The sequence below is a fragment of the Anomaloglossus baeobatrachus genome, chromosome 12, assembly GCF_048569485.1.
Source record: "Anomaloglossus baeobatrachus isolate aAnoBae1 chromosome 12, aAnoBae1.hap1, whole genome shotgun sequence".
Classification (NCBI taxonomy): domain Eukaryota; kingdom Metazoa; phylum Chordata; class Amphibia; order Anura; family Aromobatidae; genus Anomaloglossus; species Anomaloglossus baeobatrachus.
In genome coordinates, this window is record NC_134364.1 from 128,892,025 (window position 1) to 128,907,001 (window position 14,977).

General features: G+C 44.3%; 1 protein-coding gene across 1 annotated transcript in view; it reads left to right on the forward strand.

Moving 5' to 3' along the window:
- Positions 1 to 8,669: 8,669 nt before the first annotated feature.
- The window catches only part of NPR1 (natriuretic peptide receptor 1), a 91,729-nt gene continuing 85,421 nt past the window's right edge, over positions 8,670 to 14,977 (forward strand). The window contains exon 1 of the mRNA XM_075330631.1: positions 8,670 to 10,266. Coding sequence (XP_075186746.1) covers positions 9,570 to 10,266 — 697 coding nt within the window. The 5' untranslated portion in view covers positions 8,670 to 9,569. The remainder of the gene's footprint in view (positions 10,267 to 14,977) is intronic.

Here is a 14,977-nt window from a genome sequence, read left to right on the forward strand (position 1 = left end):
CGGCTCGTTCCCCTCGCTGGGGGGGAATCTCGGAGACTGGTGGCCCTAGGGTGTAAGTCTCCAGGTGTCGCCCGGTGACCTTGGTGTATGAATGCCCCCTTTATACCGTCTCCTGGCTCTGGATGCAGCAGAACAGGTTCATCTACGCAACGAAGATCCAGAGACAATAGCGCCTTTATCTGTGACGGGCTCAAGTCAGACCGGAGCAGAGTTTGGGGGGATGTACTTGTGACACCGGATGCTGAGAGAGTGTTCTGGATTTTTGCTGCTACCAGAATAAGTTTCAGCAGGAATACTGTCCCCGGAAAGCGGTCAGAGAACATTACAGTAATTCCCGCTGCGTCCAGCAGGTGTCAGTATTGTATCCTAGTTCAGACCCAGATAGGGATGATGGAGGTCGTGTGGCGCGTTCTCTTCTATTAGACCAGAGATGGATTGGGGTCTGGGGGGGGCTTTTCCGGAACAGAGAAATGAGTGATATAAATTATATAGGAGACTCATCACCTGCCTATGCTAATATGGCCACAGGCGATGTGGTGGAGCCGTCAGGCTGGTCTGCATCCCCTTTACCGCAGGCGTTGGGGCGATATCTGGGGTTGTAAATCATGTTTATACTCAGCCTGGTGAGCAGTGCTCGCTACAAGTTACACGTCTCCTATAACGAGGCGGGACAAGATCACAGCTCTAATCGCGACGATACGTGGGTAACAGAGGTGCCAAGACTTACGTTATACTTCTGCAAGGCCAGATGAGTCTGATTTCCTGATAATGGTAGTTACACATATATAATTCCTAGGATTTCTTGTATGTATGATACATGTATGCATAAGTGCTCACACTCTCTTTATAATTGATGGTGTGGTTATGCTCATGCTACACAGTATCAGTGCTCAGCTGCCGCCATTTACAGCGAATCTGATTAACCCCTGAGAAAGTGTCGCTGTTCTTGGGGAAATTTTCTGGTCTGTAAACTGCTGACAACACAGCAAAGGATCTCACTGTGGGTGGAAAGTTATCAGTCGGGAGAAGGAACAAAACAATGCCCACTGTGAACACGTCCTCAAGGAGCTGCTTAAATCTGGCACAACAGTGACATTCCTGAGAAATGGACATGGCTTAAAATTGATGAAAAGCAAAAAAGAAATGTGTTTCAGAGGCCGACGGCAACATTAAAGGAGCTGCAGGAATTTGTGGTTGTGTCCTGCATGTGACAAAAATCTCCCGTATTCTTATCTCTGGCCTGTGCATAGGATGACAAGACAGATGCCTTTACAGAGAAAAACATCCACACCAGACTGCTCTGCCAAAACCTACACGAAGTTGGCCAAAAGACTGTGGGGAACGTGTTCTGTCTGATGAGCCCGAAGAGGAACTTTTTGACCTTAACTGCAAAACGTGCAGACACCACTGCGCATCCCCAAAAGATCCCCTCCCCACAGTGAGCCCTGGTGGGGGCAGCATCGTGTTTGGGGGCGGTTTGTTTTGGCAGCTGGGGCTTTCCTCAAGATGAAGGACATTATGAAAAGTCCAAACATCAGTCAATATTTATAGCTGAAGATGAAAAAATAAACTTTTCAGCACAACGACCCTGAGAGCTCCAAATCCGCAAAAGAACGGCTTCTCCAGAAGAAGATGATGGAAGTCATGGAAGGGCAGAGCCCAGACCTGAGTCCAATGGAAATGTGTGGTGAAGAAGGCGCTGTACACAGGAGATGCCCCGCAGGCTGACAGAGGAGGAGCGGGGAAAGATCGGAGATCCTAGAGGTGCCCTGTGATGAGACGTCAGAACTACTGCTAAATGAATGGGAGACAGGAATATTCATATGAAAAGGCATGAGTGATGGGAGGTGGAGAGTACTACACATGAATGAGTGATGGGAGGTGGAGAGTACTACACATGAATGAGTGATAGGAGGTGGAGAGTACTACACATGAATGAGTGATGGGAGGTGGAGAGTACTACACATGAATGAGTGATGGGAGGTGGAGAGTACTACACATGAATGAGTGATGGGAGGTGGAGAGTACTACACATGAATGAGTGATGGGAGGTGGAGAATACTACACATGACTGAGTGATGGGAGATGGAGAGCACTACACATGAATGAGTGATGGGAGGTGGAGAGTACTACACATGAATGAGTGATGGGAGGTGGAGAGTGCTACACACGAATATGTGATGGGATGGACGACGGGGGAGGGGTGTTAGAAAATAGACTTAGTTATCTAGTACTTTTCATTTTGATTTTTATCACTGATAAGTACAGTTAGGTCCAGAAATCTTTGGACAGTGACACAATTTTGGCGAGTTGGGCTCTGCATGCCACCACATTGGATTTGAAATGAAACCTCTACAACAGAATTCAAGTGCAGATTGTAACGTTTAATTTGAAGGTTTGAACTTAAATATCTGATAGAAATTGTAGGAATTGTCACATTTCTTTACAAACACTCCACATTTTAGGAGGTCAAAAGTAATTGGACAAATAAACCAAACCCAAACAAAATATTTTTATTTTCAATATTTTGTTGCGAATCCTTTGGAGGCAATCACTGCCTTAAGTCTGGAACCCATGGACATCACCAAACGCTGGGTTTCCTCCTTCTTAATGCTTTGCCAGGCCTTTACAGCCGCAGCCTTCAGGTCTTGCTTGTTTGTGGGTCTTTCCGTCTTAAGTCTGGATTTGAGCAAGTGAAATGCATGCTCAATTGGGTTAAGATCTGGTGATTGACTTGGCCATTGCAGAATGTTCCACTTTTTTGCACTCATGAAATCCTGGGAAGCTTTGGCTGTATGCTTGGGGTCATTGTCCATCTGTACTATGAAGCGCCGTCCGATCAACTTTGCGGCATTTGGCTGAATCTGGGCTGAAAGTATATCCCTGTACACTTCAGAATTCATCCGGCTACTCTTGTCTGCTGTTATGTCATCAATAAACACAAGTGACCCAGTGCCATTGAAAGCCATGCATGCCCATGCCATCACGTTGCCTCCACCATGTTTTACAGAGGATGTGGTGTGCCTTGGATCATGTGCCGTTCCCTTTCTTCTCCAAACTTTTTTCTCCCCATCATTCTGGTACAGGTTGATCTTTGTCTCATCTGTCCATAGAATACTTTTCCAGAACTGAGCTGGCTTCATGAGGTGTTTTTCAGCAAATTTAACTCTGGCCTGTCTATTTTTGGAATTGATGAATGGTTTGCATCTAGATGTGAACCCTTTGTATTTACTTTCATGGAGTCTTCTCTTTACTGTTGACTTAGAGACAGATACACCTACTTCACTGAGAGTGTTCTGGACTTCAGTTGATGTTGTGAACGGGTTCTTCACCAAAGAAAGTATGCGGCGATCATCCACCACTGTTGTCATCCGTGGACGCCCAGGCCTTTTTGAGTTCCCAAGCTCAGCAGTCAATTCCTTTTTTCTCAGAATGTACCCGACTGTTGATTTTGCTACTCCAAGCATGTCTGCTATCTCTCTGATGGATTTTTTCTTTTTTTTCAGCCTCAGGATGTTCTGCTTCACCTCAATTGAGAGTTCCTTAGACCGCATGTTGTCTGGTCACAGCAACAGCTTCCAAATGCAAAACCACACACCTGTAATCAACCCCAGACCTTTTAACTACTTCATTGATTACAGGTTAATGAGGGAGACGCCTTCAGAGTTAATTGCAGCCCTTAGAGTCCCTTGTACAATTACTTTTGGTCCCTTGAAAAAGAGGAGGCTATGCATTACAGAATTATGATTCCTAAACCCTTTCTCCGATTTGGATGTGAAAACTCTCATATTGCAGCTGGGAGTGTGCACTTTCAGCCCATATTATATATATAATTGTATTTCTGAACATGTTATTGTAAACAGCTAAAATAACAAAACTTGTGTCACTGTCCAAATATTTCTGGCCCTGACTGTATACTGAGGTAGAGTACTACACAGGTATGAGTGATGAAGAAAACAACACAGGCGAGTATGGGTGATGGAGAATACTACACAGGTGAGTGTGACGGGGTGTACATCAGAGCAAAGAGAGACAACAGGCCGAGGATGATCCAACAGGTTTACTAACAGGAATACAGGAACAGCACACGACAAGTCCAAATAAAACAGATTCGGGGGCACCTCCCGATAATCCAAAGTGCCAGATCACGACAAAATAGTCCTCTTCAGAGTCCCAGAAATCCCACACAATCCACTGGACGGCAAGATCTGTCCGCAGAATCAGATCTCGCTCCCTTCCTCTTGAAAACTCAGCTCCCAACTGCATTTAGAAACAGGAGTGAATTGTCTGAGCTCGTGGGCCCGCCCCTCAAGGGTAGGGGTCTATGCAATGGTTGGGCCCACTAGAAGATTCTAGAAGGTTGGCTCCGAGATGTCTACAGGTTTGTGTAGTTGGTGTTATCCACTGCTTACGAAACAATGAGAAGTTCCCCTGGCTGTGTGGACAAGAGATAATTGCATTATGGGCCCAGAGACACAGGAGATGGGGGGGAAGGTATGGTTACTTACATCCCAAGACATAGTATTACAGCAAATACAGTGAGAAGGTAAAATACATCATGACAGTGAGTAAGAGTGATGGAGAATACAACACAGGTGAGTATGAGTGATGGAGAATACTACACAGGTGAGTATGAGTGATGGAGAGTACAACACAGGCGAGTATGGGTGATGGAGAATACAATACAGGTGAGTGTGAGTGATGGAGAATTCTATACAGGCGAGTATGAGTGATGGAGAATACAACACAGGCGAGTATGAGTGATGGAGAATACTATACAGGCGAGTATGAGTGATGGAGAATACAACACAGGCGAGTGTGGGTGTTGGAAAATACACAGGCGAGTGTGGGTGATGGAAAATACACAGGCGAGTATGGGTGATGGAGAATACAATACAGGTGAGTGATGGAGAATACTATACAGGCGAGTATGAGTGATGGAGAATACTATACAGGCAAGTATGAGTGATGGAAAATACTATACAGGTGAGTATGGGTGATGGAGAATACAACACAGGCGAGTATGGGTGATGGAGAATACAACACAGGTGAGTATGGGTGATGGAGAATACAACACAGGTGAGTATGAGTGATGGAGAATAATATACAGGCAAGTATGAGTGATGGAGAATAATATACAGGCAAGTATGAGTGATGGAGAATACTACACAGGTGAGTATGGGTGATGGAGAATACAACACAGGCGAGTATGAGTGATGGAGAATACAACACAGGTGAGCATGGGTGATGGAGAATACAACACAGGCGAGTATGGGTGATGGAGAATACAACACAGGCGAGTATGAGTGATGGAGAATAATATACAGGCAAGTATAAGAGATGGAGAATACAACACAGGTGAGTATGGGTGATGGAGAATACAACACAGGCGAGTATGGGTGATGGAGAATACAACACAGGCGAGTATGGGTGATGGAGAATACAACACAGGTGAGTATGGGTGATGGAGAATACAACACAGGCGAGTATGGGTGATGGAGAATACAACACAGGCAAGTATGAGTGATGGAGAATACTACACAGGTGAGTATGAGTGATGGAGAATTCCACACAGGTGAGTATGAGTAATGGAGAATACTACACAGGTGAGTATGAGTGATGGAGAGTACAACACAGGCGAGTATGGGTGATGGAGAATACAAAACAGGCGAGTGTGAGTGATGGAGAATTCTATGCAGGCAAGTATGAGTGATGGGAAACACAACACAGGCGAGTATGAGTGATGGAGAATACTATACAGGTGAGTATGAGTGATGGAGAATACAATACAGGTGAGTGTGAGTGATGGAGAATACTATACAGGCGAGTATGAGTGATGGAAAATACAAAACAGGCGAGTATGGTTGATGGAGAATACTATACAGGCGACTATGAGAGATGGAAAATACAACACAGGCGAGTATGGTTGATGGAGAATACTATACAGGTGAGTTGTTAGTGATGGAGAATACTATACAGGCGAGTATGAGTGATGGAGAATACTATACAGGCAAGTATGAGTGATGGAGAATACTATACAGGTGAGTATGAGTGATGGAGAATACAACACAGGTGAGTATGAGTGATGGAGAATACTATACAGGTGAGTATGAGTTATGGAGAATACTATACAGGCGAGTATGAGTGATGGAGAATATTATACAGGTGAGTATGAGTTATGGAAAATACTACACTGTGTAGTGGAGAATAGTGATGGGGATACAGATTAGGCTGTGAGTAGATGATGGAATTACAGGGAGAGTATTAATGATGGGGAATGTAACGGATGAGCGAGGTAGAGGAGGGTGGAGACGGCAGGAGTATTACTCCGGAGAACTGTCAATATGAAACAGAATAGTAATGGCAGGAATCATTATTGATCTTTTTTGCGGGGATGAAAGCTGCAGAGAATCCTCCAGAATATACAAATATAGAGGAGCGTGTGTTCATATGCCATCATACTGCTCTATGTATGTATGTGTATATATGTACATGTATGTATATATTATCTTTTCTGTGATACTCTCTGTCTCACACTCTCTCCCTGTAAAACTCGTATTATCTTCTGTGACACTCTCCATCTCTATAATACTCATACTCTCTCTATAATACTTATATTCGATTCTGTGATACTCTCCATCTCATACTCTCCCCCTATAATACTCATATTATCTCTTCTTTGATACTCTCCATCTCATACTCTCTATAATACTCGTATTATCTCTTCTGTGATACTCTCTATCTCATACTCTCGCCCTATAATACTTATATGATCTCTTCTGTGATACTCTCCATCTCATACTCTCCCCCTATAATACTCGTATTATCTCTTCTGTGATACTCTCCATCTCATACTCTCTATAATACTCGTATTATCTCTTCTGTGATACTCTCCATCTCATACTCTCCCCCTATAATACTCGTATTATCGCTTCTGTGATACTCTCTATCTCATACTCTCGCCCTATAATACTTATATTATCTCTTCTTTGATACTCTCCATCTCATACTCTCTATAATACTCGTATTATCTCTTCTGTGATACTCTCCATCTCATACTCTCTCCCTATAATACTTATATTATCTCTTCTGTGATACTCTCCATCTCATAAGGTACTGTCACACATAACGAGATCGCTAGCGAGATCGCAGCTGAGTCACCGTTTCCGTGACGCAGTAGCGATCCCGTTAGCGATCTTGTTATGTGTGACACCTACCAGCGATCAGGCCCCTGCTGTGAGATCTCTAGTCGTTGCAGAATGGTCCAGGCCATTTTCTTCAAAGGCGATGTCCTGCTGGGCAGGACACATCGCTGTGTTTGACACTGTGTGACAGGGTCACAGTGACTGCTGAGATCGTTATACAGGTCACTACTGCGACCTGTATTGTTCCTGCATCGCTGGTAAGATCTGACTGTGTGACATCTCACCTGCGACCTCCCAGCGACTTACCTGCGATCCCTATCAGGTCGTATCGTTTTCGGGATCGCTGATAAGTCGTTGTGTGTGACTGGGCCTATACTCTCCCCCTATAATACTTATATTATCTCTTCTGTTACTCTCCATCTCATACTCTCTATAATACTCGTATTATCTCTTCTGTGATACTATCCATCTCATACTCTCCCCCTATAATACTCGTATTATATCTTCTGTAATACTCTCCATCTCATACTCTCTCCCTATAATACTTATATTATCTCTTCTGTGATATTCTCCATCTCATACTCTCCCCCTATAATACTCGTATTATCGCTTCTGTAATACTCTCCATCTCATACTCTCTCCCTATAATACTTATATTATCTCTTCTGTGATACTCTCCATCTCATACTGTCCCCCTATAATACTCGTATTATCTCTTCTGTGATACTCTCCATCTCATACTCTCCCCCTATAATACTCATATTATCTCTTCTTTGATACTCTCCATCTCATACTCTCTATAATACTCGTATTATCTCTTCTGTGATACTCTCTATCTCATACTCTCGCCCTATAATACTTATATGATCTCTTCTGTGATACTCTCCATCTCATACTCTCCCCCTATAATACTCGTATTATCTCTTCTGTGATACTCTCCATCTCATACTCTCCCCCTATAATACTTATATTATCTCTTCTGTTACTCTCCATCTCATACTCTCGCTCTATATTACTTATATTGTCTCTTCTGTGATACTCTCCATCTCTATAATACTTATATTCTCTTCTTTGATACTCTCTATCTCATACTCTCTCTAAAATATTCGGATTGTATTTTCTGTGATACTCTCCATCTCATACTCTCCCCCTATAATACTTATATTCTCTTCTGTGATGCTCTCCATCACATAATCTCTCCCTATAATAATCGGATTATCTCTTCTATGATGCTCTCCATCTCATACACTCTCTCTATAATACTTATATTATCTCTTCTGTGATACTCTCCATCTCATACTCTCTCAATAATACTTAGATGATCTCTTCTGTGATACTCTCCATCTCATACCCTCTCCTTATATTCCTCACATCTTGTATGATATTCTCTATCACTCCTGGATGTTTTTGTTACCACTCCTGAGTTATTTTGCCTCCCTGCCTGTATTGAGTACTCTCTGTGGCAGGGACACTTCTTTCTCTTATTAGTACTTCCTTCATTTCTTGGTGGCTGCTGTCACCTTCCTGACTTTGTGTGTCTGAGCTTCACCACACCCTACTGTGCCCCCCTCCCAGTCTTTTCTGTACTCCTCTCTCCGCTCTCACATTCTACTCCTGCCAGCTACCTGTCTCTCTCTTACACAACTCCTCTCTTCCCGTCCTCCACCTTTCCTTACTCTGCCATCCTCCTTTTCTTGCTCATCCTTCTGTGTCCCTCTCTGAACCTCCAACCTCCTCATCCCTAACTCCCCACTGACCGCGCTCTCCCTCACAGCAGGCTCCCTTCCTTTTTCCTTCATCTACATCCTTTGGTCATTACCTGGCGCTGAAAGAAGAACTTCCTAGGAATCTCACGTTTTCCATCTTGATTTATTTAAATTTTTTTGAAAATCATGATCTCCGGATAAAAATATTTATTCCAATTAGTGGCGGTGGGGGGAGCTAAATCTCTTGGTTCAGTTCTCCAGCAAAATTCTGGGTGCTCTCCAAGTTTCAGGGTTGGAAGTATCGCCTCCTCCGCACCTCCACCGAGAGCCCCCCGTGGGTTCGCCTCGGCTGTAAGATCCAGTTGGACGAAGCCGGTGAGAGAAACCTGGATGCTTCGGGTTGTCCCCACAGCTGGCAAAGGGTTAACAAGCAGGGCTTACGATAACAACCCTTTTGTCATTGAGTCAGGGGAAGGAAAAAAGGAAGCCTGCCTCCAGATAATACGGATCCTGTCCTCTAGTTACTTCCAGCAGTGGGAATCTAATGGCTGAGTGCGATGCTTTCTGCCTGTCGCTCTCACACAGACGAGGAGATGATTAACAGGAGTCTGCATGTATCTCCATACGAGAAGCAGCAATAGGTGCCACTGAACCCTGAAGGAACCCTGCAAGCTCCAGATTCACCTTTCGGCATTCGGATCATGAGGTCCCTGTAGTCATGGCAAGAGGTTGGCTCCTGGCTTTGCTGCTGGTTTGGTTCCTTGGCTGCAGCTATCAATCAGAAGTTCAGAATTTGACGCTGGCCGTGGTTCTTCCTGAAACCAACACCCAATATCCATGGGCGCAGCCCAGAGTTGGACCGGCCATTAGGTTGGCCATTGAACGTATTAACAATGACTCCAATCTTTTGCCCGACCTCAACGTTTGGCCCGTGTTTGGGAACAGTGAGAACAAATATGGTAAATGCTCAGATGCCTCTGCCCCGTTGGTAGCTGTAGACTTTCAGTTCACCTACAAACCGGCCGCGTTCATCGGCCCTGGGTGTATGTATTCAGCGGCTCCTGTTGGTCGTTTTACGGGGCACTGGAAGGTCCCTCTTATAACGGCTGGAGCCAGTGCCTATGGATTTGGTGAGAAAGTTGAAGAGTACAAGTTCACCACCAGGATGGGTCCCATCTACTTGAAGCTGGGACAGTTTGTGGTCAATCTCCACCAGAATTACAATTGGAGCAGACGAGCTATGGTGCTGTACAGTGTGGACAAACAGGACGATCGCCCATGCTACTTCACCATCGAGGGTCCATATGTGGAGTTGGGCAAACTCAAAAACATGACCATAGCCGACATGAACATAAACGAGACGGAACCGGTCAACTTCACCCCCATCATCCAGGATATTATACAGAAGAGTCGCAGTAAGTAGTGTTTATTTCAATCTATATCATGATGATGGTTTGTCCCTGATCACAATGTTAGCTCTTCTACATCTATACAAAGTGAGCATTTATGTTTCTGACGCCGTTGTGCTTACAGAAATGTTCACTTTGCAGCCATTACCCTGGCTAAAGCAAAGAGGCTTATTGGTGCCCCATTTGGCTCTTGAGACCCAGGACTACAGCCGTGCTCAGCTGACTGACAGCTCTTATATCTGAGTCTGCTCCGCTACATCTGTCGGTTCTGTCATCTGACAGAATCATCTGTGCTACATCTGTACGTTTTTGTGTAGTTACACAGCCTGCGAGCCATGGGTCCCTGTGGTTAGTCTCTTCTGAATTAATATTGGAGGAATGTTTCTAAAACAATTATGTTTTTGCAGTTATAGCTAAATTAAAGTTTAATCGCTCGTCCGCCCCCGACAGTCGCTTCGTTCTTGATTATTGATCTGGGTTGAGCTCTGCCTCCAGATTTGTGGATCTTCACCCTGAGGGGTTAAGTCTCCGGTGACACAAGTGAAAAAACGACGACAAATCTGCCATTAATGAGTTTTAAGATCTCCTGGAGGAGTTTGGGATCAGCAAAATTCCTCACTGACAGGCGGCATTATAACAAAGCTCTGCCAAGTCTACACGCCTGATCCCTCCAGAGCTGAAGACAAGGCACAACTAAGAAAACTGCAATTGGAACTAAAAGTTGCAGCATGCCCTTACATTAACGTGGAGCGAGATGCCAAGCAGGGAAGTCCACATTTAATTATCCCAACATGTAATGACAGCATGTGCTAGGCTTTATAATGTAGAAAAGGCTCCAGATCCATATGGGGACCATGGTGGGACCGGGCTCAGTACACATATCCCATTGTGCACCCTCACCCACCACACTGTCACGTACTACCCTCTTCTCTCCAGCAGTGCCAGGGTTAACAATCAGTTTTAGGGAGTAGCAAAGTTAGAGAGCCGGTGAATGAGTAACCAGTTACCATAACCGGGAGACAGACGGCCATTTTACGATAAACACTGTTAAAGTATGAAGGGGTGTGTGACTGGCATATATGCTTCCTGCCACAAAAGGCAGGGTGCCAACTATAGAGACCAAATGCTGCCAACCACCTGACCTCCACCCATAACATAAAACTGAGTATGTGCAATGTCCGAGGTCTACGGACAACACTCCAACTCGACCTCACACGTTTATATCAGACAGCAACACTATAAACATCACTAAAATACCCCTATATCTCTTCTTCATGTGATTGTAGCTCTATATAATCCTCACACGTCTCTTCTTCATGTGATCGCGGCTCTATATAATCCTCACACGTCTCTTCTTCATGTGATCGCGGCTCTATATAATCCTCACACGTCTCTTCTTCATGTGATCGCGGCTCTATATAATCCTCACACGTCTCTTCTTCATGTGATCGCGGCTCTATATAATCCTCACACGTCTCTTCTTCATGTGATCGCGGCTCTATATAATCCTCACACGCCTCTTCATGTGATCGCGGCACTATATAATCCTCACACGTCTCTTCTTCATGTGATCGCGGCTCTATATAATCCTCACACGTCTCTTCATGTGATCACGGCTCTATATAATCCTCACACGTCTCTTCATGTGATCGCGGCACTATATAATCCTCACACGTCTCTTCTTCATGTGATCGCGGCTCTATATAATCCTCACACGTCTCTTCTTCATGTGATCGCAGCTCTATATATTCCTCACACGTCTCTTCTTCATGTAATCGCGGCTCTATATAATCCTCACACGTCACTTCTTCATGTGATTGCGGCTCTATATAATCCTCACACGTCTCTTCTTCATGTGATCGCGGCTCTATATATTCCTCACACGTCTCTTCTTCATGTAATTGCGGCTCTATATAATCCTCACACGTCACTTCTTCATGTGATTGCGGCACTATATAATCCTCACACGTCTCTTCTTCATGTGATCGTGGCTCTATAAAAGCCTCACACGTCTCTTCATGTGATCACGGCTCTATATAATCCTCACACGTCTCTTCATGTGATTGCGGCTCTATATAATCCTCACACGTCTCTTCTTCATGTGATTGCGGCTCTATATAATCCTCACACGTCTCTTCTTCATGTGATTGCGGCTCTATATAATCCTCACACGTCTCTTCTTCATGTGATTGCGGCTCTATATAATCCTCACACATCTCTTCTTCATGTGATCGCGGCTCTATATAATCCTCACACGTCTCTTCTTCATGTGATCGCGGCTCTATATAATCCTCACACGTCTCTTCTTCATGTGATCGCAGCTCTATATAATCCTCACACGTCTCTTCTTCATGTGATCGCGGCTCTATATAATCCTCACACGTCTCTTCTTCATGTGATCGTGGCTCTATATAATCCTCACACGTCTCTTCTTCATGTGATCGCGGCTCTATATAATCCTCACACGTCTCTTCTTCATGTGATCGCGGCTCTATAAAAGCCTCACACATCTCTTCTTCATGTGATCGCGGCTCTATATAATACTCACACGTCTCTTCTTCATGTGAACGCGACTCTATATAATCCTCACATGTCTCTTCTTCATGTGATCGCGGCTCTATATAATCCTCACACGTCTCTTCTTCATGTGATCGCAGCTCTATATAATCCTCACACGTCTCTTCTTCATGTGATCGCTGCTCTATATAATCCTCACACGTCTCTTCTTCATGTGATCGTGGCTCTATAAAAGCCTCACACATCTCTTCTTCATGTAATCGCGGCTCTATATAATCCTCACACGTCTCTTCTTCATGTGATCGCGGCTCTATATAATCCTCACACGTCTCTTCTTCATGTGATCGCGGCTCTATATAATCCTCACACGTCTTCTTCATGTGATTGCGGCTCTATATAATCCTCACATGTCTCTTCTTCATTTGATCGCGGCTCTATATAATCCTCACACGTCTCTTCTTCATGTGATCGCGGCTCTATATAATCCTCACACGTCTCTTCTTCATGTGATCGTGGCTCTATATAATCCTCACACGTCTCTTCTTCATGTGATCGCGGCTCTATATAATCCTCACACGTCTCTTCTTCATGTGATCGTGGCTCTATATAATCCTCACACATCTCTTCTTCATGTGATCGCGACTCTATATAATCCTCACGTCTCTTCTTCATGTGATCGCGGCTCTATATAATCCTCACACGTCTCTTCTTCATGTGATCGCGGCTCTATATAATCCTCACACGTCTCTTCTTCATGTGATCGTGGCTCTATATAATCCTCACACGTCTCTTCTTCATGTGATCGCGGCTCTATATAATCCTCACACGTCTCTTCTTCATGTGATCGTGGCTCTATATAATCCTCACACATCTCTTCTTCATGTGATCGCGACTCTATATAATCCTCACACGTCTCTTCTTCATGTGATCGTGGCTCTATAAAAGCCTCACACGTCTCTTCATGTGATCACGGCTCTATATAATCCTCACACGTCTCTTCATGTGATCACGGCTCTATATAATCCTCACACGTCTCTTCATGTGATCGCGGCTCTATATAATCCTCACATGTCTCTTCTTCATGTGATTGCGGCTCTATATAATCCTCACACGTCTCTTCTTCATGTGATCGTGGCTCTATAAAAGCCTCACACATCTCTTCTTCATGTGATCGTGGCTCTATATAATCCTCACACGTCTCTTCTTCATGTGATCGCGGCTCTATATAATCCTCACACGTCTCTTCTTCATGTGATCGTGGCTCTATATAATCCTCACACGTCTCTTCTTCATGTGATCGCGGCTCTATATAATCCTCACACGTCTCTTCTTCACGTGATCGCGGCTCTATAAAAGCCTCACACATCTCTTCTTCATGTGATCGCGGCTCTATATAATCCTCACACGTCTCTTCTTCATGTGATCGCGGCTCTATAAAATCCTCACACGTCTCTTCTTCATGTGATCGCAGCTCTATATAATTCTCACACGTCTCTTCATGTGATTGTGGCTCTATATAATCCTCACACGTCTCTTCTTCATGTGATCGCGGCTCTATATAATCCTCACACGTCTCTTCTTCATGTGATCGCGGCTCTATATAATCCTCACACGTCTCTTCTTCATGTGATCGCGGCTCTGTATAATCCTCACACGTCTCTTCTTCATTTGATCGCGGCTCTATATAATCCTCACACGTCTCTTCATGTGATCGCGGCTCTATATAATCCTCACACGTCTCTTCTTCATGTGATCGCGGCTCTATATAATGCTCACACGTCTCTTCATGTGATCGCGGATCTATATAATCCTCACACGTCTCTTCATGTGATCGCGGCTCTATATAATCCTCACACGTCTCTTCTTCATGTGATTGCGGCTCTATATAATCCTCACACGTCTCTTCTTCATGTGATCGCGGCTTTATATAATACTCACACGTCTGTTCATGTGATCGCGGCTCTATATAATACTCACACGTCTGTTCATGTGATCGCGGCTCTATATAATCCTCACACTTCTCTTCATGTGATCACGGCTCTATATAATCCTCACACGTCTGTTCATGTGATCGCGGCTCTATATAATCCTCACACGTCTCTTGTTCATGTGATCGCGGCTTTATATAATCCTCACATGTCTCTTCTTCATGTGATCGCGGCTCTATATAATCCTCACACGTCTCTTCTTCATGTGATCA